At 40.0% G+C, this 23,733-nt stretch overlaps 3 protein-coding genes and 1 long non-coding RNA gene across 11 annotated transcripts in view; 2 read left to right on the plus strand and 2 right to left on the minus strand.

The window, feature by feature from the left end:
• The window catches only part of LOC101481351 (early B cell factor 3), a 67,713-nt gene extending 66,326 nt beyond the window's left edge, over nucleotides 1-1,387 (minus strand). For 7 of the 8 annotated variants that reach the window (XM_004551537.5, XM_076891618.1, XM_076891617.1 and 4 more), the window contains exons 1-2: nucleotides 660-1,387; nucleotides 214-370 (exon numbers count right to left, since the gene is read on the minus strand). In XM_004551537.5, the coding sequence (XP_004551594.1) occupies nucleotides 214-370; nucleotides 660-790 (288 nt within the window). In that variant the 5' untranslated portion in view covers nucleotides 791-1,387. The remainder of the gene's footprint in view (nucleotides 1-213; nucleotides 371-659) is intronic. The other variant, XM_004551536.5, reaches the window with a different exon arrangement.
• Nucleotides 1,388-1,504: 117 nt separating this feature from the next.
• Nucleotides 1,505-7,598, plus strand: LOC101482230 (uncharacterized). Its single transcript, XR_191200.3, has 3 exons — nucleotides 1,505-1,589; nucleotides 3,193-3,328; nucleotides 5,803-7,598. It is a non-coding gene; the product is annotated as an uncharacterized LOC101482230 (long non-coding RNA).
• A 5,840-nt stretch (nucleotides 7,599-13,438) lies between these two features.
• Nucleotides 13,439-19,577, plus strand: LOC101482706 (protein phosphatase 2, regulatory subunit B, delta). The gene is made up of 10 exons (XM_004551539.5): nucleotides 13,439-13,613; nucleotides 13,811-13,885; nucleotides 14,393-14,490; nucleotides 16,010-16,175; nucleotides 16,260-16,372; nucleotides 16,460-16,637; nucleotides 16,758-16,922; nucleotides 17,172-17,341; nucleotides 17,671-17,762; nucleotides 17,922-19,577. The coding sequence occupies exons 1-10, from the start codon at nucleotides 13,607-13,609 to the stop codon at nucleotides 18,199-18,201; spliced, it is 1,344 nt and encodes a 447-aa protein (XP_004551596.1). The 5' UTR covers nucleotides 13,439-13,606; the 3' UTR covers nucleotides 18,202-19,577.
• Nucleotides 19,578-19,629: 52 nt separating this feature from the next.
• On the minus strand, nucleotides 19,630-23,215 carry bnip4 (BCL2 interacting protein 4). Its single transcript, XM_004551538.5, has 6 exons — nucleotides 23,058-23,215; nucleotides 22,485-22,656; nucleotides 22,288-22,348; nucleotides 21,913-22,019; nucleotides 21,570-21,719; nucleotides 19,630-20,145 (listed from the first exon to the last, which is right to left on the minus strand). Exons 1-6 carry the CDS (start codon nucleotides 23,098-23,100, stop codon nucleotides 20,109-20,111), a joined length of 570 nt encoding a protein of 189 aa, XP_004551595.1. The 5' UTR covers nucleotides 23,101-23,215; the 3' UTR covers nucleotides 19,630-20,108.
• Between the last annotated feature and the right edge of the window lie 518 nt (nucleotides 23,216-23,733).

Genomic DNA, 23,733 nt, shown 5'->3' on the forward strand with positions numbered 1-23,733 from the left:
GTGCTAAAGAAGAGAAACGGCTTTAGATGCTAAAATGACCCTCTGTCATCAACGAATTGAATTTTTCCTTTTTTCCTTTTTTTTCTTTTTAAAGAAAATCAATATTACACGTGACTTCCCCTTAGTAACCCATTGCCCATTTCTGAGTACATAATTTCGATACATGTGCTGATTATGTAGAGAGGTGCATGTATTCTAAAATACACCGCTTACTTTTTCTTTCTCCACAAAGTCCACAAAAGCTGTCCTTTCGATCTCCACGGGCTGACCCTGTCTGTCATACAGCGCCAGGACGAAATGGAAAAAATTGGATTTTCTGAGGTTGGAAGGGGGCTGCTTTTCATAATGTGCCCGTGCCAAGCCGACACCGCTGCGGGGAGAAAACAAGAGACCATCTCGGTTAAGCACCGGACACCGGGGATACTAGATGATGGAGAAGCTGATGGAAACATTGGAGATGCAGAAGCACGCTTGAGTACGGGGGAGATTTCTTGATTTGTCACAATAATGGGTAATCTGATGTAATGAAAGAAGGGAAAGCCGAAGGGGGGGCATTTATTGGGAGACCGTAATTGATACAGAGTATTCAGGGGATTGAGGGGTCGATATGATGAGGAGGGAATGCGTGAGAAAAATCAGATGCTTTTTGGCATGCGTACCTTTGGGCGGCTGTGTTTGCATCCACCACCCCAGCTGTGTGCATCCAGGAGCGGACCGAGTTCAGTCCACCCAGCGGTTCCTCCTTCATCGTCGTCCCACCCCGCGGTATAGTTTCCTGAATCCCAAACATTTAGGACAATTTGCGTGAAAAAGAGCCTCCTGCGAAATTAGGCAAATAAACGTCCAAGCGTGTTATCCTTCAGGGTTTTTTTTTTCACGGGATAAGTAGCGAGAGCCGATTCAGACTTGCGAGGGAAAACCCGGTCCACAGGTCTTGCCTCCCTCTTCAGTCCGTCCGATGTGAACAATTCTCAAAGTGCTGTACTTAGTTAGAGCGGTATCCACAGACTGGAAAAGTGAATTGTTCAATAGACAAGATTTTTTTGTGTTGCTATTGTTCCTCTGTTTTTTTTTTCTTTTTCTTTTTTTTTTTTGTGCTATTCACAGAAAAATCGATGGCAGTTGTTTGTGTTTGTGGGTGATGCTGCTCTCAAAGTGCCCACATCCCTGAAGCACCGCATCCAAAACCTTCAGGACTTCTTGTTGAATAAAAAACCCACTCCTGAAAAGGTGCTGCTGCTTCTCCACAAGACAAACACAGGCAAAGGCTGATCACCAGTGGAGGTGTTCCTAGTACACAGGAGAGGTGGATAAGGGGCCCTTTCGCGTCGTGCAGGATGGATGGGAACATGCAAAACTAAGCCCTCTTTCCCCGAGGACTGAAATCTTTCCCGGGAGCCAAAACTCTAAACCCACGGGAGAGGCGCTGTCAGAATATGACGCTGAAGGGGCGTGGTTTTGACCATATATGGAGCTCTGACGGTTCCTGTCAGGCAGTGGCGCTCCACTGTACGGGTACAGCCCTATAGTGCAGCAGCTTGAGAACACTCATTCGCTCCACTTTTCCTCTTGCTTAGGCCCTATATGTGGTGAGTTTGATTTTTTTAATGATATGGAAAATTCAACCGGGTGTAACCATCACACATAATGAGGAGGAAAATAATAATAATAATAAAATAATCATAATAATAATACATAACAATTATTCGGAATTCAGTGCTTATTATTTTTAGCTGGCCTACCGATTGCAATTTCCGTGATTAGTTTTATTATAATGGATTAAAATTAATAGCATTTCATATATTTATTCGATTAAATTTGTTAACACCATTACAAATTGACTTGATGAGACTGTTTGTTCACTGACGTATCGAAAGCATCTCAGTGTCTGTGAGATTAAAGGCCATAAATCATATTTCAATAAGAGCAGATTATGTTTCTTCATAAAATTGATATATATTCTATTTCGTATTGTGATCGCGTGCTGTGGGTTATGTTATTGTAATTAAGGTGTAATTAACACAACGCGGAAATCATAAAATCACACATGATTATAAATATTTTAATTTACATTAACTTTTCATTGATCATTTTTTTTAACAACAGGTATTTGACTCATTTGTTTCGCTGGGGCAGTCGGGCAGGTTTTTGTTTTTTTTTATGTTTTAGTTTTTGCGCACAAAATCCAAAAAAGGGAGCAAAGTTTGGAAATCAGACGGAGTTTTTCAGCATCTTTGTTATTAATGTCAAAACAAATCAGTCACATCGCGGTGCCATTTACTGCAGATAAAGTCAGGTCTTTTGACCTCTTTTATAGATTAAAAATCAGAGTCGGTGTCTCATGACATTAAACAAACTTCGGGAAATCCATGGTTCTATGTCTTCCGCATTTAATGCACGCCATGTACCTAATAATCAGAAACATCTTAATCATTTTTAAAGAGCCAACTGCCTACATGTCCGACTCCGTCCGAGAGGGACAAGCAAGCAATTCGGTTCATTAGTGGTGAAAGGGGGGAGAGGATGAAGGAGAGAGGGGAGGGTGCGAGGAAGAGAGATGTGTGCTATATCCTGAGCAATCTATCTAGCTGGTGCAGAGGGTTAATAGCTGCTGCCAAAGATAAGTGAATTATAAGCTGTTGCTTTCACCTCTACACAATCTATTGCCAAATTGCCCAGTTACAAAACCAGGTTGTAGATTTTTTTTTAAACTTTTTATTTTTGTTTTTATTTTTTATTTTTTTAGAGAACTCAAAGTTTAAATTTGTGGGGAGGTGAGGATATGAGAATGAAATCAAATGGGTGCTCTTTGTTAATTGTATTTTTCCCCCTTAGATGAAACAAATCGAGACGCGTGCTGCAAATGTTTTGTCTGTTCTACCGAGATTGCAAATATCTTTTTTGCACAGAACTCACTGTGCTTTTTGCACAGTTTCAAGTCGCTTATTAGAACTTAACCCCTGATTACACGCACCGAGGCGATTTAAATCTGATTATCAAATTAGGAGACTTTGAGACAAATCCTCTTAGATCTGATACTGTTGACTGGAGAGGGAAAATGGATCTCCACACCCGTCACGTAGGTAACGATGCTGTCCTGAAAGGGAGTTTTAAACCGTATTTGACAACAAATGCAGCTGCCCCGCTATTTCAGAAGATATTAAAGGAAAATGAATGCAAATCTGTGTGCAGGAGCCATCTGGACGTGGAGAGAGGGAGTCAGCTGCTCCACACACTGAGGCGCGGAGCCTGAATCCGTCTCAGCTCATTCTGTGGGATCATCTGCGTGGTGGGCTTACACCGTGGAAAATGCGCTCTCCATCATTAGGTGAAATGTTAGCATCAAAATAAAAGAAATGTTGATCCCCGTTTGTTTTAGTGGTTGCATGCATGAAAACTTTGCACGGGCGTGGAATTAGACCATCTCAGTCACATTTTCTTTTTATTACCCACCCCCTCCCCCACTCTCCTTAAGAGATTTTTTTTAAATCCACTTTTTTCAACAGCGTGCTAGAGGTAAGTGATGGGTGACAGAGAAGGGGAAACAATTGCAAACTATTTCATCTTGGCCGCATTAAGCCAGCCTGAATGCTCGTATAAATGACCGGCTGATAACACGGGGGCCCTGTTATCTCACTCTTTCTATTCAGTGATCACAATGAGTGAACCCCCAAAGATTTGGACCTGACCACTGATATAAAACCAAACTCCTCGGGACGCGTGGTTTCCACTCAAAAAAAATGTTACAGGGTGACTTTAGAAGACCTCCCGTCTCGACGGGACGAGGGTGACGTCTTCTTTTTTGTGTGCGTGTGTCTATGTGTGTGTGTGTGTGAATTTACGGGGCGAGGCCCTCATGATCTCCTTAAATTTGCATGTAAATGGCGACATCAGCCTATACGCGTGCCAGGGGCCAGCGGGCCTCCCAGATGTCAAGGCAAAGTCAATCAGCCGGCCGCTGCCCAGCTGTCCATCGATGCACTTTATTGGGACAACACTTTCATTATGCTCACCTGCATTGTTTCCTAATGGATTGATTGGTAAAAAGCGAAGTGAAGGAAATTTTATTAGCACCCACCAAGCAAGTTTCCTCACGGCTTTATCGCAGAGGTTGTTTTAAAGTGATCTTTTTCCCCCTTCTCCTTCTTCTTCTTTTTTTCGATTAAATATTTATCAAGTACGCCCACAGTTAGGCATTATTCCAAATTCCATACGGAACAAATAGGCAATCAGCCCACTTACTGTTTACAGCTAACATCGCCTGTTCCGTTGTTTAGAGCTACAATATTTTGTGAAAATATTTGAAGTTGAAATTTAAGTTACACCGCGCAAAGAAAACTAATTTAGGGAGCTTCAGCCTACAGCCTTTGTTTAAAATTTCTGTCACTTGTAGCTGAATTAGAAAAGATTAACTCCAGCTGATGCTTGTGCGTTGACAATTTTCTCATGAGTAGGGAGGAAAAAAAATACACATCACTTATATCAGTTTCCCCCATCAGTTTTAATTAAATTACCAAATAGCTTGATTCCGCATCACATATATATATAAAAAAAAACCTTCAGTGCAAACTTTAGTTATTACAACTTATCGGCCTAATAAATGCACGCCTAAAATTCGATATCTCATATTAAAACATGGTTTTCACGATATTTTTTAATTATTGTAGTTAGAAAAAAAATCAAACGGCCAAGAGTGATGAGATCAATCATGAAGGCTGTTCGTGTCAAGTTGGAGCTAATAGACGGACAGCGCCCCTCGTTGGTTACACTTGAGATCATGGAGTCGATATGAGGCAGCTGTGTTGTTCAGTGACAAGATAGCAAAATCTCAAGTTTGGTTTATATGTAACTGCTTCCCCACTGCCCCACGAGCTACATTTTCTTTTTTCAAATTCAGGTACTATTTTAAAAAGCAACAGAATTATTTTTAAAATAATAAAAAAAAATTTTTTATTTTTCTTTGTCATCTCGCACACTAGAATAAGAAAAAATAACAGATATTTGAAGGGCTAAAAAAATTAAGGAAAGAACGTTTTTTATGTATTATTATTATTATTATTATTATTATTATTATTATTATTTCTGATGTGTTTATTGTGTGTCTGAAATAAACATTATTTGACAATGTGCTGGTGTGACCTCACGTTTCGTCACTAACTTCTGTCAGAGTGTTCATGTTAATTGTGTGCAGTGGTGAGTTCTGTCAAGGGCATTGCCCGTGCGCACAATTTGCATTTCCATTCTGCTGTGGAAATGATGAGAGAGTTTCTGCGCGGTTTAGAGCCTCGCGGCGCAGTCTGTGGGCGAATTACATTTAAAGAAGGCGAGAGAAATTAAATAAGAAACCGAGACCACTTCAGGGCTATTAACATCTAAAATATCCCCTGGAAATTTAGACCAAAATACACATGACCAAATACCCAGGATACCTTCGCTCTTAACACAGCCCTGGTCTTGATTGTGTCCATCACTGTTTTGTAGGCCTATCTAAAATTCTTTATTTAAAAAAAAAAAGTTATCACGCCGCCTCACATTTCTCAGTGGCGATGATGGAAGTGAGGCAAATTTGATTATTCAGCTCTAAATCGGAACATATTAACTTAATATATAGGCGCCCTACTGCCAAACAGACTGTGACACTCAGAAAAATGGGTGCAAAAATCCGACTTTAAAGGTCAGTTTAAAAAAAAAAAACCCTCATCAGTAAGTATGATGTGGGCACATGTTGCATCGGGGAAAGTGGCCTCCAAAAGAGGAGGCATCAGCTTTAACCTTGTTCCTTTTTTTTCTTATTTTTTTTAGAGCGCCTGTGCATGCATGACCAAAGAGGCAGCAGCCTTTCCCTCAGTACTCCAGAGACCTTTAATTTGCCTGTTGACCCCAGGATGGAGGTGTTGCCAACTCACAGTGATACTACCTCACCCACAAGAGACTAATAATTCTCAAGTTACTTACATCAAAATATATATTTTCAACATGTTGCATCAGTGCCTCTAATTCGTTTTTCTCCTTTAGGGGCTGCCATTATAAAGGAGATACATATTTGATGGCAACTGGCAAGTCTACAAATGCATTTTGATTTTAGTCAGATTATTAATATCGGACTGTGTTACTATTAACAGAAATGTTAATTATGATGTCAAGACAGAGGGAGTCAAGGTGAAAGCTGCACAGCAATAGCTAAAAATAATCCATGCCAGCCAGAGTACAGTATGATCCTGCAGAGGAGTGTTACTGGCAAGGGACCTTTTTGCTGCAACAAAGAGGTGGAAAAGAGGAAGTAAATGAATTAGAGTACAAGCCAGATTTTGTCTTTGTTTCATCCACACTTGTCCTGTCCCTATTTTCCAACCTCTCCCTTTTCCTTGCTATTGGAAGTGCTGCAAATTGTATAATGCTGGTCTTTGTTCTACAGAGTCAAGCCACATGAATAGCCGTCCTGAGCACACACAAAAACACACTGACAAACTGATCATCTTAAAAAAGCAACGCCCTGGTGCTCACTTGGCCTACTTTCCACGGCAGCACTGGGACGTGGGAAGAGGAATAGAATTCAGGGGAGGATGTTCTTGCACTCTGGGAAACATTCAGTATAGCAAGTGTGATGCACATAAACATAGCCTTTGCATTGTCAACCTTAGACCGTATTTGCCCCAGATAACTAGTCCCCATGTGCTAGACTATTCTCTTTGACTTTGCAATTGAAATCCTGAGAAGATTATGCCAAAGCTAAAAGAGGCAAACTCTGGGGTGGGATTTCAATTGTCAATTCCTGTTGGATTTTATAGCATTATGACATATAGTACACCATCTGTTACGCTTCCCGTGACTAGGTCTACATCTGCACAAGTGGAGCTTATTGATGTGAACATCAGTACAACTAAGACCTGGTTTTTGAATGGACAGCAATTTTCAATCACCGATATTTTTCTCCTGAATCCCGTTTAACACAGATGTATGACTAAGTAGCGGGGTCTCTAGCTTACAAAACACCAGAGCAAATTAAAAAGGTGCAGGAAAGTAACCACTCCTAACTTTAGCTAAACAGACTTCCTGGAGCGCTAGATAATCTGGGGCTTCTATGTACACCGCCTAACCAAATGTCGACATCTGTGAGGGTGTGCATAAAGAAAAGCTCCTCAGAGAAACGGGGGATAATAATCTTAGTTCCCCTCACCTTCAGCTTGCCCATAGGGGTTTAAAAGGGAGATGAAGAAATCCTATGTAAACATGCCAAGTCAAATTTTCACTTGAAATGTGACATAAAGGCAAAGGGCAACCTTGGTGCATCACTAATGTGCTTCCACGCATGAGTTTTCCAGTGCCCCTGGATGTAAACAATTGATGTATTCAGTCTGTGGTTTGAACACTGACTCACTGTGCACACTTAATATGTTTGAGCATCTTCTTAGCCATCACTGTACATTTAGTGCATAGGTGAAGAGCCCAAAAGAAGTCAACACAAAGCCTGTACACAATCAGAATCTCTGTACTCAATAGCTGCATGAAAGTGAGTTTTGCTCTCCTGAGAAACATACAAAGTTTGAGCATCTGTTCCATCATGTAGTCTTTGTTGAGAAATTAAATATTGAACTGATCTAGTGTACCATGAATGTTTCACTCACATAGTGATTAGAGAGACTGGAGAGGCAAGACATCGCAGCACTTTACTCTCTACTTTCATATACTGTATTTGTTGGTCTTGCCTTTAAGTGTTTCACGCGCCAGATTGTGTTGTTGTTATGGAAAATGTTTTTTAATGTTGCGTCAATTATACTTAGCATGCATGTGTAACTCGACACAAAAGTAAATTCATATGCATGCTACGTATGTGCACAAATGCAATCATCCTCAGTCTGATAATTGCTGTATAGTGTAGTCCAGCTGAAGCAATATAATTGGAAAAAAGAGAAAAACATAAATTAGAGTTTTGGTTTTATGATTCAATTATGAACTTGGCAGCATCTGTTTTTTCATACTTTTATGTTATTGTGAATATGGAGAAAATACTGATTGGTTTTCTTGTCGCATCTCAGAATAAAGGGCGTCTCTTTTATAGTTTCTCATCCCTTACTCCAAATCAACAATTGTCTCTCGGGAGAGTCCCAAATGATGTTTCCTGACATAAACATTTTGGATTATAATGGGCAGACCAAGCCAACGTGCAAGCAGGAGAAGGAAACAGTATCATCACAGAGATCATAAAATGGTGTCGTGAGTAGTCTTTTGTCCAGGACCATAGGAGAGTTCTGTTGCTAAAGGGAAGGACAAAAGCAGAAGGCGCCACGGGTATAAGGTTCCCCTGAGCAACAATACTGAAAGTTTCAACTTGCAGCACATGGGTGTAACTTTAACTGGAATACTGTGGATCAAAGACTCACAAACAAAGTGGGTGGAAATGCTGAAGGAGTGTCTGTGCTCAAGTGAAGGACAGGTTCACTAGAGAGAAAGCGGGAGCGACAATTTCTAAAACACAGACCAGGCAATCAAGGCTAATTACTGAGCCCGTGTTTTGTGAACTCAAAGGGCAGCATGATTCAATTAACAAAACCGATGTGTATTATAATTCTGAAAAGCAAAATTACCTCTGTCGACAACACGCTTATCAGATATAAAACAAAAGCAAATTCAAATTAAACTGAACAGTTTTAAATGTGTTGCTGCTTCGTGCGCTTTAATAAGGAAGAGTGCACACAGTCGATTTTGTATTGCATCTCAAACATTCATTCCGCACTCTTGTCTTCACCTGTCAGCTTTTAGAGAGTGGGAGAATTATTCAGTTCTGCTTCTTTAAATAAAAAACACAGCCTTGAAATTTGTGAGGCTTAAGGCAATTCATCAGGTTAGATCAGTACAATGTGGATGTGTAACCTTTACACTGCACTGGAACCTGCACATACAAGTGTTATGAAAGGTCCCCGTGGCACTCTGCTCTTCTGACATGGATTTGAAGACTTGCCACTTTATTAGCTGCTAAGCCCCCACTACTTGTTCTATATAGTGGAGGCCTATGTTATGAGCTGGGATCTCATTGTCTAGCGTTATTAGAGGTAGAGTCTGCAGCGCTCTCTTGTCTCCCCTCGAGAGTAGCCTGACTATTTGAAAGGAAGCTACAAGTGCAATTTAACCCATCTTATTTACAATACGATCTCTTACAAGGACATCATCGCAGCAAGGATTCACATATAATACATCTCTACAATGTGCTTCTTTCCTGTTTTGATTGTTTCAGGAGAGTTGTTTGACGCTCAATTGAGCCCTAAGAAGAAAAAAAATCTCTGAATGTGTCAAGTTAGAGCAGACACAAACTTTAGTCAACAACACTAGTCCGGTTTTGTATTTTTCAAAAATACTTCACATAAGATTTATGCACAACAACAAGTGTTTTCTGCTTAAAGGTCAAAAGAGTTAATAAATAAAAAAGAGTGGGTATGGGGTTCTTAATGATAGCATTAACATCGTGTCTGGGAAAACAAGCTGTTTGTGATCATCACTTTTGTCACCAACGCACACGCACACACACACCCTCCAAAATGGAAATGATCTGTTGGCACTGAATAATAAGTGCCATAGTGCCATCTAGTGCACAAATTTGCACACTGAAGAATGACAGTCCCTGTATGTAAAACATACACTACATACTGCAGCGTACATGCAAAGGTACAGGGCTTAAGGGCTACTTGTGATTATGATAAAGGATGGTGTACTGTTTTCACTGATCGCTTGTGTGCTTCAGTGTGAGTTTCAGCTACACTAAATGACCACACTGAAAATTTCCACTCATAGGGGAAATAAACAAGGAGACAAAGGTTTGTCTTAGAAGCCAGGTCTTTGACAACCCGCGGCTGTGGCAAGCCGCAAGGATAATCTCCTTCAGACAATGAGACGATGTTGAAGGCTGTGCATGCAAATTATACTCTGCCATCTAAATTACAAAGACATACACAGACCTCAAGTCATCAGGCCTCATATCTCACTCATCTGGCCTCCTGGCTGTTAGGTTGCCAGAGGATACTATAGAGACAACAGAACAGAAATAATAAGAAAAAACACATGAGCCAAAACAAGAGTCTTGAATAATTGATTGTGTTTGTCTTTTGCTGTTTGTGTGTGAGAGTGTGTGTTTGAGTGAGAGCGAGAGTGTGTGTGTGTTAGGACTCAGGGTCTGGACAGAGCTTATGCCCCTGAGCAGAGCAGACACATCCACTGGCCAATGGTTTGTGTTAAAAACTGTCTGATTGACCAAATGTGGGGGAAGGGTATGTTTGTGCGTGCCGGGCAAAAATGAATGTGCATGGGTATTTATGTTCATGACTGTGTGTGTAAATTCAAAGAGAAATAGGTGAGGATAGTAGCTGCGATGTGTGTGATTTTTGGCAAACTAAACCTGGGCATGATTAGCTCATGTTGAAATCAGCGCTGGTTTTGTATTCAGTAACATGGGAATAAGATGAAGTAAAGATTTCCAGGATAACAAACGCTTTTTGTTAAACGGGCCAGGAATAGGTGTGTTGTAAGATGTTAAAAAGTCAATATACCTTCATTTTGTCTGTGCTGGTAATGAGCCATATTTTCTGGGGAAAATGGCTGCTTCTCCGGAGGCACCATGTCTACTGAATGTGGCCCTGATCCTGGATAAAACAGAAGGCTCACCAATCAATCTCTCCAGGTTGCCCACAGCCAGAGAAAGCAGCTGCACCACATGTTTGCCTTGCGCGATAGCGACAAGTTAACATACGGGCAGCACAGTAACCATCCACAAGCAGCCTCTAGCTGTCTTATAATGAATTCCCACAGGGATGGGGAACTATCAGAGTCAGTGGTGTTACTGGAGGCTCGGAATAAAGTCAACACCTCTCCTTATACCTGATGAAGCTACGGCACGGCAGCACACTCACACACATAGTCACAGCCACAACGCTCGACTCGTACAAACGTGAACATTTCGAATGCACACAACGATTAAGCTGTACAGTTTATTAAATCATAAATTAGGCTGCATTCGGGCATTACATGTTCACGCAATGATGGTGAACAGAAACTGCTTGCTTTTAATAATGCAGTCTTATCGGGACAGCAGTTTTGTTTAATTCAATGTATAACACGTTATAAAGAGACATTTTAAATTAACGAAAAATCGCCATTCAGCATTTTCTTTAATTTTTTAAAAGCCCTATTTTTCATTCTGATTTGGACATCAGTGTGGCGTCTACACCCACACACCTACTGCTTTCAAATCATGATGTGTTTGTACTGTATTCACAAAGTAATGACTGACACAGTGGTCCACTTAGTCAAACATTTAAGCAATCAAAGTACAAAACACAACAAACCCATTTGGTGCACAGGGCTCGACACGTAGAAGTCAAGGGTGTTTTAAAAGGTTTAAGCGGTTGTTAAAATAATGATGGTTTTATGAAACACTGGTGGACCATCTTTTGTTAATTTAAAGCTAAATGCCCTCACATCTACTAACTGCAAATGAGATCAATACACAAGCTGGTGCTGTAGAGTTTCTCTGGTAAACTGACATTAGTCAACTGCATTTCAGACAGCACTTTCAGAAAATGCATAAATTACACCCATTATGTATTCATATGTGGAATAATGTTAAACTGAGTGAGCAAGAAAAGTGCAATGCAGTCCATGTAGATAGATAGATAGATAGATAGATAGATAGATAGATAGATAGATAGATAGATAGATAGATAGATAGATAGATAGATAGATAGATAGATAGATAGATAGATAGATAGATAGATAGATAGATAGATAGATAGATAGATAGATAGATAGATAGATCAATCAAAGTATTTCCTCTGGTAGCGTTCCAGAAACTTTCAGAATCAATGCCAAGGAGTACTGCAGTTGTTCTGGTGGCAGGTGTTGACCCAACACCTTATAAGAACATTTAATTTTATGCTATATCTGTATAAATATCTCTACAGACAAATATATAGATATGTCTGTACCTGTATAGATAGTTAAATATAGATATATAGGTGTACTGAGAAAGAGAGTGAGGGAGTGAGAGAGTCTTCCTAACCTCCAGGCCTCTGCTCTGCTTCTTCCCGTGGGACTCTGCGTGAGTGATGAGACGATGTGTAGCTTGGGAGAAGGTTTTGGTGGGATTTGGCCCAGGTCTTCGAGGGTACATCGTTTTTATTCTCTTGCCACCTCCTGGACAATGTGCAGCTGCAAAAACCAAATATAAACTATGGGGAAAATACATATATATATATATATAATCAAACTTCAAGTCAGTGCAAGTGATGAGTTGGCTTCAAAAACACACGCTATGATAGCTGAATAAAAACAAGCTTTAGACTATGCTTTTTCATATCTGCTTATTGGCATTTATCCACTGAACTGTGTATATATATCACCATATGTATTTAATTAAAAAAAAATACATCATCTACGGCAGTTTTTTCTGTATGCACTACATCACACTGCAGACAATCTATTTAAAAAATAAATACACAGCATATTTTTTTGTTGGTTCTGTGTAAACTACCTAAAACATTATTTTGTAGCTTGAAAAAATCACACTGAGTATTTGAAATAATATCAAATTAACCTAATATACTTTGAACCATTATCTAAGTTACCTTTGTTTGGTCATAGAAAACTGAAATTGCATGTGCAGAATTACCAGTTTTAGCCAATAAAACTAATTTTAAAAGCTCACTTACATTGTTGTGAAATTCTCTCATAGATTTAAATTCTGGATTCTTTGAGTGGCAGGCTTCTTTCTAATAACACTGGCTTGCATTTGTTTTCACTGGACTTGTCAGACTCTTTTTACCTTTATCTTCGTGAAGAAATATAACAAGAGAAAAGGATACAGACTAAAATAAAGACTGAAAACTATATAGTGGATGCGAAGTAAACTGAATTTTCTCAGTTTTGCCGCTAGATGTCACCGATTGACCATCCAATACAGGCTGAGGTGCTACATGTTGTCACTATAATTCAAAGTGACGCTTTACTCAAAATCACACTTTGCATGTAAAATATGAAAAATTAAAAAAAAAAATTTAAATGTCAAAAAACGTTTAACATGCAAACAAAATGTGTTTAACTCTTATTCATGGGCTGCTATGCAAATCATTTTAATTAAACATATTTGCTCTGTGGATATATGCCTGAAAAAAATGTAGATTTTCTTAGTTGTTTTTGCATGTGTAGCTGTTTATTTCAGTCACAGTGAAAATAACCAGGCGGGGATGTGTAAATTGTATTTGTCCTGCTTATTAGTGGGCAGCTAAATAGAATTTAAACTCCTCAATAACCATATATGTAAAACATGCAATTCATCGAAACAAAGCTGGGTGGATATAAAATCCAGTGAAAATGCACATTTACTGATATGATGCTCAGGAGGATGGATGGAGTCAGGATGTGGCATGTGTGCATGACGTCATTTCTCCATGTACTGTGCGCCATTTTGGAAGAAAAAAAATCACGGATAATTTCCGTGGTCTTGACAGATCTGGACCCGAGTCTTCACACTGATTGTGGATGCTATCTATCTCCCCGAGCGCGCCGCACTGGTTGATAAGGCATTGGAAGCTGTGTACAACAAGAGCTGCTAAATGAAGCAATGGCGGGTAAGCTACTTTTTAAAGGAAGGGAAAAGGATCCACCTCACTTGGTGTGTGTGATGGCCTGAATCTGCAACTTGGCTAACCAGCGTTAGCGCTGGCAAGCTAAGTTGCTAGTTGTCAAACTGTGTCACTGTCAGGTCATTATTACCGCCCGATGAAGGGCGAGCCGGAATCACACTAACCCTGGTTTCTTTTTGCAGGAGTTGCAGGAGGAAATGATTTTCAGTGGTGTTTCTCTCAAGTAAAAGGAGCGATAGATGAAGATGTTGCGGAAGGTATGTGGCTAACGTTAGCTCGGCGGCTAGGCTACAGTGGTGGGCAGCTAGCTAGGTGGTCTGATGATGGTTCTCTGTGGGATTCACTTGAGGTGCACGAGAGCTGACGGCGGATGGACGCGCGTGCTTTTTTGCAAGACTGCTCTCGTGATTAGTGTAGACCTGTTTGTGGATCAGTTGCACAAACGCCCTTTCCTTGTAGATTGCTGTGTGTCGCTAGCTCGCTATGAGCTAGCTGGTGGCTAAACTATTAAAGGGGGAGCGACCGTGCCCGTGACGTCAATGTGCTGCGTCCATAAATTGTCGAGTGACATCATGCTTGTTTTCATTCATACCTTAATGGGTCTACGTGATATTATGTGGTTATCGGTATTTTACATTTTCTATAAGAACAGTGGGACCAGACTTAGCCTGCAGCCCATCACAGTAGCATTCTAGCTGCCATCCCAACTACAGTGCGGAAGCTGAGCTGTGAGGTCTGATTCACACCGATTTGTGTCTTTTCAGCTGACATAATCTCAACAGTTGAGTTCAACTATTCTGGAGAGCTACTGGCAACTGGAGACAAGGGAGGCAGAGTAGTGATATTTCAGCATGAACAAGAGGTAAGGATCACACAGCAGTAACACCATTCCAGAAGTGAAGCTGTTGTTGTATATAGATATTAAATATTCTCTGAGCAGTATTTGCATATTAATGATCATAAAACTGACCTTACAGCGGATTGTTAGTCAGTGGCACCAGTTTAGATCATCATGCAAATGTAGTGTTTGTAAGGTTGGGGAAACCTGCACTCAGCTAAGACTGAGGAAGTCATTTGGATGAATGCCTCCCACTGAAAACGCAACATCCAAATGAGCAGAATGAGCTCTCTGGGATACACTACATCTAAAAGACCAAGTTTATTGTATCCATTTCAACAATACAATTTCTATGAATTTGTCTTGTTATGCTCACATTTACCATAAGATGCATTCATCATCGTACAGCACAGAACAATGTAATGTGGAATAAAACTACATGTAAGAACTGAAGGCTGCATGCATATTTTAGGAAGTAAACAGTTGGCAGAAACACTGGCTAGGAACAAAGTGTGAGTGGTATTCAAACTGGATATTATATTTATTTTGGTTTTAAGGTTAAATATTAAGGTACTAGACTATCATGGGAAGGTGTTATCTTAGTTTTTCTCAGTTTAATCATATATTTATTCAATTCAATAAAATTGAATTGATTTTATTGATCCTGAAGGTTGACCCCGAAGGAAATTGGGTTAAGGCTGCCGACCTTTGCCAGCGCCGTCTTACCCTTCTGACCATACATACATTACACAAACATCACATGGGGAAGATAGGCCAGAGAGGTATAACAATGGAAAATGCACAACACGAGGAAAGATAAGGAGAAAAAAATAACTCCCCCCAGACTGAGCTCCAACAGGGAGATCAGTTTGAGAACAGAAAAAAAACCACCTCTGCACATAGCACATGAAAAAACTCTTAATACACCAAAGAAACACATGACAAGCAACAGGGGTGGGTAAAGGGTGAGAGACAGCCAATGTAGACAGTACATCCAGGCCTGCAGCATAAGCGCTGGTCTCCTTGATCCACCGTCAGCATCGGAGGGGGGATGAGTGTACATTTATGGAAAATATGGTAAAGTTACAATGAAAATGTGCTATTAAACATTGTTTAGGGCATTTCAAAAAGCACAATGCCATGATCATAGTGTTTTACATCAGTACTCCATAATGGAACTGTTGTGAAAAATCTACATGTGGCTCCACAGTGTAGTAGTTTATACATGTACTTGGTCTATGGGTTTTTGGGGTTGTCTCAGGAAGACCAACTAATGTCTACTATGCAGAATCAAATATAAGGAGTTACCCACTTGTAAATAACTGAGTGGCCGAAAATGTATTTTTTGTTTATTTATTTTGCTTGTTGTTGATTGTGCTATTTTCTGTAATGAGCTTTCTTTTACATATTTATGCAAAAATATGAACAGGTAATGATGAAATCTTGTTTGTTTTTGGTTTTTTGCTGTTGTTTTGGGGTTTTTTTTAATGCCAGAAACAATACCATGATTACAGTGTTGTTTTTGTTGCCTTTTCCCCCTCAGTCTAAGAATCGTCCACACCTGCGTGGGGAGTACAACGTCTATAGCACTTTTCAGAGTCACGAGCCAGAATTTGATTATTTGAAAAGTTTAGAAATCGAGGAAAAAATTAATAAAATAAGATGGCTACCACAACAAAATGCTGCTCACTTTCTACTTTCAACAAACGGTAAGAGCTTTTTTCTGTTTTTCTTATTTGTTGATAATGAAGCGCTATGTTCCCTCTCCTAAAGCCTTTCCTTTTTCCCCCCAGATAAAACTATCAAATTGTGGAAAATTAGTGAAAGAGATAAACGAGCAGAAGGTTACAATCTGAAAGACGAAGACGGACGACTCAGAGACCCCTTTAGAATCACCTCTTTACGGGTGTGTTTAGCCGTCCCTCAGACCTGCCTCATTCTGAGCATGACTCTATGTGATAACTTTTCTAAAATTGATTGTTGTACATTTCAGGTACCAGTACTGATGCCAATGGATCTCATGGTAGAAGCAAGCCCACGGAGGATCTTTGCAAATGCGCACACCTATCACATTAATTCCATTTCTGTAAATAGTGATCATGAAACTTACCTCTCTGCAGATGACCTAAGAATAAATCTATGGCACTTGGAAATCACAGACAGAAGTTTTAGTATCCTTTTTTTTATATATATATATCAGAAAGCTGATTTTTAGATGTGTCTTAAAGTTTTAATAGCATTGCATCAATGTAAAATATAAGACTGCTAGCTCCTTAACAGTGTGCTAACAGATATTGTAGACATCAAGCCCGCCAACATGGAGGAACTGACAGAAGTAATCACAGCTGCTGAGTGCCATCCACATCAATGCAATGTATTTGTGTACAGCAGTAGCAAAGGAACCATCCGCCTGTGTGACATGCGAGCGGCAGCGCTCTGTGATAGGCACTCAAAGTGTAAGTACTTCTACCGTATTGTAGTGAAGCCATCGGTCTGTCTGGAAAATAGAGAATTCGAAAGTGCAGCGATTTCTGAAATTAACCTTAGTCTGACAAGTTGTCTAGTTTTTTTTGTTTTTTCAAAGATGCATCTGTTACCTGTTAATCTAATTTCTTTGTCGTGATCTGTAATTCAATTAAGAGCTAATAAGATTTATACAAGAATTTGAGGATTTCCCCCTTTGCCCTTTCCCTTTATTTTCTAAGTCTTTGAGGAACCAGAGGATCCCAGCAGCCGATCCTTTTTTTCTGAGATCATCTCCTCCATCTCAGACGTGAAGTTCAGTCACAGCGGACGCTATATGATGACACGTGACTACCTCTCCGTCAAAGTTTGGGACCTCAACATGGAGAACAGGCCAGTGGAGACGTATCAGGTGCTTAAACATGCTTTTCTGGGGATTCAATTTTAAATCACATTAACACTTGTGATCTTTTCTGGGACTTGGTTTTTATTTTTTTTTAAAGTCAACTTTGATTAAGGCTTGAAATAGTGCTTTTTCAGATATACGTCAGAATTTTACTCAGACTTCCTAAAGTCAGTAATAACCAAATAGGGATATGGTCTATCAAGAAATGACAGGCACACTCCTAATGGAGGCTGATAGGTACCGGTTAGCCTCGCAACATGGATTAAATATGCAGAAGGCTATGTTTTATGTAAGATAAAGATTTGAACAGTTCCCTTTACATTGTTTCATTTCAGGTCCATGAATATCTTCGCAGTAAGCTTTGCTCTTTGTATGAAAACGACTGCATCTTTGACAAGTTTGAGTGCTGCTGGAATGGCAGTGACAGGTATGTATCCTTCCTGCTCCAAAGGACAAGCATTTCACTCACTACTGTTTTTATAAATGTTGTTCCCGGCTTATAAGTTATATCAATCGGTGGTCAAACTTTTGGTGTTACTGCAACAAATTCAAACATTGAGTTAATTTTTTTTACTCTCTTCGGCAGTGCCATCATGACAGGCTCCTACAACAACTTCTTTCGAATGTTTGACCGGAACACCCGGCGGGACATCACACTGGAGGCATCCCGAGAGAGCAGCAAACCACGGGCCACACTTAAACCACGTAAAGTGTCCACCGGTGGCAAGAGGAAGAAGGACGAGATCAGCGTGGACAGCCTGGACTTCAACAAGAAGATCCTCCACACTGCCTGGCACCCCAAAGATAACGTGATAGCTGTGGCAGCCACCAACAACTTGTACATTTTCCAGGACAAAATCAACTAGAAGATTTGGGGCTCCAGAGGATAGGGCTTTTACCGTACCTGTGTAGTTAAGCCTACTACTTGTCTATCTGTATAAGAAGAAACAGCCTTGTTGTCCTCCTGGTGAAGAATTTGAAAGCACGTGTCTACTTTTTTTGCCACAGGAGGTTGATCCATAGGCCTGTTTTATTTTGAGTCTGAGCTTAGGTTGTTTTTGCCTTTGGCACCAGGGCAATCGACATGCCCCCCTGACCCAGAAAGCCCAGTTCGGGTCTAATTGACAGAACGGCACTCCCTAGAGGTCAAACTCTTGAACGTTGGTGTTTGTGTTGACATTTTAAGCCTTCATTTCACAATTTAACGACAGAACTCTTGGAAGTACTTAAAAATGACGTCTTGTCAAGGTTGTATCAATTCAAAGTTTTTGGGCCCTCTGAAGCACGGATGAATGGCCAATAAGCCTAACTGTAACATTCCCCCATTGGTCATGTATTCAGGCCACACAACTGGTGGAAAAGGCCATGAATTTGGAAAAGCGGACATGTTTCTCCCCCCAAACCCCACCCCCTTCTCTTATTTTACCCCAGTCAATACGGTGACATAATTTCACTGACTGTATCTACTCAAGTACACCTTGTCATCCACATAATAAAAGAAACTAAATCTACAGACGTGTTTTTAAATTTAGAAGTATGTATTAAAACATGTTTATTGCTTTGCATGTTTTTATGTTGTAGAGAGGTGGAAAAATCTCCAGTCACACCACTGTCTATTGAGCAGATCTCAAGAAAACCTTGTTAAGGAAATACCATTCGGGGAGACAACCTATAACGTGTTTGTGTCAAGAGATTCAAGTTCTAGTTTTTGCTCATGTTTAGGATGCAGGCTGGAAACTACACTGCACAAGATGGGGTCCAGGACAAAGGGAATCTGCAGCCTTAATACCTACTTCTATCAGTGACAGCTACAAGTTATGTCCCCCAATGTTTTACAAACCTCATGTGCATTATTTGTAAATCCTATTTTATAGTTATGTCCTCATATACTGCTGCTACACGTGGCTGTCTATGAAAACACCGAGGAGGAAATTGCACACCATACAGTTTGTGATAGAGTGCCTCCGGATCATGAGATAAGTAGGACATTAAGACAGGCCTCATACATGTGCCCTTACTCATTTATTAGGGATGTCACCCAAATTTGAACTGCATATTGCAAATGTGGATCTTATCTCTGTAGTTGTGAACGCAGAAATCAAGGTTGACTACACAAAATATACTGATGAATTAAAACAAACACATAATGCATTGTCTTTGTCCATTGATTCCTAACATGGTGGCAATGTATTCACTTGTTTATTATTTTGACCAAAGTTCAATAAAATTTTAATTGTGTTCATCTGCTGTTCGCCTGCTCTGCATCATTGTGAATTAAATCAACTGTAACACAGTTAAGGTCATGCATACATTTCACACTTTTAATGTTTTTTGATGATGAACATGTGCCATTTCTATGCTGTTTGTTCTTTTTTGAAAATCACAATTTATCATTGCACAACTAAGCAATCAGTAACGAGTGCCATCAACTAATCTAAAGATTCCCCAAAACAAATAAAACAGTCAAGTTAAATTTCTTTGAGCCATCTGCCTCCTCTAAAAAACTGCTTGCATTATTTATTTATTAATTTTTTTTAAAAAGTGATTTGAGTTCAATCAAAAGAAAACGCCACTGCTGTGTTCAGAGCTTTACACCCAAAAAACAGCAATAACTGATCCCTCAACTCTCCACACTGCTGTGGGAAATGTGGAACACTGAATTCAACAGGACTACGTCACATGGCTACTATATTTCCTTTGATCATTAGAAGGTCCCGTTTTCATGCCAAGATGGTTGCATGACGTTGATGTGGTAGTGCCAAGCGCCACGATCCTATTTAGGATGTGTTAGGCGCCTTCCAATATATATCCTACCAGGAAAGAAGAAAACAGAGAAATTAAGATGCTGCTTTAAAACATAAACACAACTAGATGTATCTACTGAAATAGTTTTTTAACCGGGTAAAATGCAAACTCAATGACCACCAAATTAGGTACAACTTTTCAGCCAATGGCAGCAACTCAAAGCATTAACCCTCTGGGCTACCTGGAGCCATTTTTCATCCACAGCGTTTTTTAATTTCAAGCCATTTTCACTGTGTTGAATAGAATATAGCCAAACTTTCCAAACATTTATTTATTTTTTTACTTTAGAATTGCAGTCTGAGTTCATCAGATTAGCTTAAGGCATGCAGACATGGTCCAGATGACCTGCTGAATTTCAAATCGAGCAACAGAATGGAGAAGGTGACTCAAAGGAATTTGAACGTGGCATGGCTATTGGTGCCAGATAGGCTGATCTAAATGTTTCATATTCTGCTGATCAAGTAGGATTTTCCAACACAGCCATCTCTAGGGTTTACAGAAAACGGCCTGAAAAAGAGAAACTTGAACAGCAGTTCTCTGGTTGAATATGCCTTATTGATGCCAGAGGAGTATGGCCAAACTGCCTCAAGCTGATGGCGAGGCAACAGTAACTCAAATAGCAACTCATTACAAGCAAGGTATGCAGAAGCGCTGCCTCTCCAGCTAATTTGCATTTGCTCATCAAAACTGGACATTAAAATGAAATTGGAAAAACATTTGTTATAAAACAGAATTTGCTATAAACAACATGAAAGATCCACCCTGTAGTTTTCAGGCTGGTGGTGGTGGCAGTGTGATGGCATGGTGGATATTTTCTTGGCACACTTTGGGCCCCTTCATACCAGCGAAGCATCACTGATATGGACCAAAATCTCTGAAGAACATTTCCACCAATTTGTTTAAGGTGTAACTAATGAGGTGGCCAGTGAGTTTATGTGGTCGTTTTTTAAATATAAAAGTCCAAAATAAGATGTGTTGAAATAATGCTCTATAGAATAATAACCACAGGCTCCTAAATAAAGACAATTATATTCTCTGTCATTCTGAAGTTGATATACTTCAGGGAGTATCTTACCTAAACCTATTAAATGTCAGACACTGAACAGGACTGCTGTTTATCCAGTCAGGCATTGTTCTAAACATCATTATGTTTGTTTTATTTTTACATATATTTCAGTGTTTTGTTGTGAGGACACTGTCGTTTTTCTACCCTGCAAATCCTGCAAATGTTAAGAGATTATTGATTGGTCATTATTTAATTTACAAATACCATTTTTAAGTGCATGTAAAATCATCCCAATATTTATGTGAAAATAGAAAACATCAGGTCTAGTGGGTCAACAGTTTCTGCAGCAACTCAAGAGGTTCCCGTACAGTGTTTTTAGTTTTTGCATACTGCCTGAGTTAAAGATTAAATGATGCTGCTTACCCTAAGCCAACAGCGAGTATGTGGGAAATGATAAATGATGGAAGGAAAAGCTTCAGAAAGTCAGAAGAGAGAAAGCCTCCCTTCTTCATGACGCTGGTTTTCCTGATGCTGAGAGAGGTTGAGCGCTTAGGGTGCTTCAGCAGGAACTCCCTACAGAGCGACACATTAATTTTTCATTGTTCTGAATACATTAAAATCAAGTGAGTGCCAGTTTAATGTCACACCAGCACCTTTGCTCACACAGACATCATTCCAAATTCTATGAATCACAATTACAAATCATGGCATGTAATAATTATAGTTGGGGTAAAAGATTATCTCTAATTGTGAAATGACTACTTACTTTGGTGGACTGTTCTCAGGTCGGCTAGACCAGTCCCAGATCCAGTCAGCATTTTTCTTCATCAGGTTCTCAACTTCCCGTATTCTCTCTTGGAAATCTTCATCTGACTAAAAGGGGGGAAAAAATAATTTAAAATAATAATAATAATACAATTATGTCACAATACATTTAGCTTTAACAAGGTTATGAATAATGCATAAACATAAAACTATATATAAAGAAAACAGATTGTTTTCAACTTGTCTAAGCAGGAAAAGCCCGACTCAGCTGTTAAGTAAGGACCTCTTCAAGTGGAACGACCTTAATAATTAAGAATACTTTCCCTTGCCTGCTATAACATGTCCAAATTTCTGCTGTGAGAAAGGCTTAATGTACCTGTGAGCTATTCCCCTCTGAGCCTTTCCACAGAAGAAGCGGGGTCTGTGCTCTGCGTGGGCTGTTGTGAAGAAGAACAAGAAGGAGAAGGAGAAGAAAACACATAAGGGAAACTCAGCTCACGACTTCTTCATATTACTCAACAAACAGAGGAAAAACATGAACTGCTCTTCCCCCTTCTGCCCACCCCCACCAACCTGTTGCACTGAGAGCTTCCTCTGGAGCTGCTCCTGCCTGATTCGTGCTGTGCTTCTAGCAACATTTTCTCCATGTCAGCTGCCAGGCTGGATGAGGGAATTTGCTCCTGGCTTCCTTGTTGACTGGCACTTTGGGAGCCATTCCCACTGAAATGCAGCTCAACCCAGGAACCTTAAATCAAATGCAAAGTCTTTAAACATGAATCCTGGTTATCCAGTACTACATCACAGGCCAATCTCGGCTAGGATAGGAATGCAGTCTCTGCGCATAGCGGAACAATAAACAAATGAGGACTGTTTTTAGCTTGAAGGCATTTTCATCGTGGCAACACTGCAGATTAGCCTTAATAACTAACTAGAACCATGGCCTACCCTGTATAGCTGTGTCTACACGTCTTATAGGTATATAAATCAATGTGGAGTTGAGATTCAATCTCGCTATTTAGCCAAACACCCCTATCGACTGGCTTTTCACGTGGTCAGGCTAGGTGACGTTATTTACTCGTGGTGTTTAACTATCGTCTACCGCTAACAACAACACTGGCAAATATATATTTGACGTAAATACTTCACCTTGCAGACTTTCGTCAGAGGAAGCGTCCACCGGTAGTGACATTGCAGCGGTATAATGCAGTCTCCGCAGATTTAAAGGCCTATATATCAGCGAAATGGTGGCGAAATGCCTGCAAGCAGCTGGAGCTCCAACTACCACAATAACAATGACGCAACATTGTGTTTATCTAAAATGTGATTGGCTTGGAAAGGAGAGCACGCGCGCCACGCTCTCCCTGCGTGTTGCTCATGCGCGTTCACGCCCGCATACAAGGACACGATTTATGACCCACCACGATAAACACGTATCCGAGTTATTTGTGAAAATGTTATGCAAGCAGCGCTACAGAGAAAATGTGCTTATGTCAGCTGACTGTGTCTCACATTTTTGGTTTAACCTTCACTGCAGCAGTTATACACATCTGTCTGCAGAGGGCAGTCATAACTAGGATGACCAGATCCCCCCCCCCATCCCACAGCTTCAGACAATGTCCCACATTTTGACTTGTTCTGCAGGATATGCACTTTTCTAAAGTCTGGCTTTTACCCTTTGTATATGAAGTGAAGGCTTTTTTATTATAGTCAGAAGAAGGTCATCTGGTATAATGCCATACTCAAAAGGGAAAATTACAAGTCACCAAAAAGTCACATGCTTTGCAGAAGGTGTTTCTACACCAATCTGCATTTTATAATTAGT

Source organism: Maylandia zebra, linkage group LG13, assembly GCF_041146795.1.
Source record: "Maylandia zebra isolate NMK-2024a linkage group LG13, Mzebra_GT3a, whole genome shotgun sequence".
NCBI classification, from domain to species: Eukaryota; Metazoa; Chordata; class Actinopteri; order Cichliformes; family Cichlidae; genus Maylandia; species Maylandia zebra.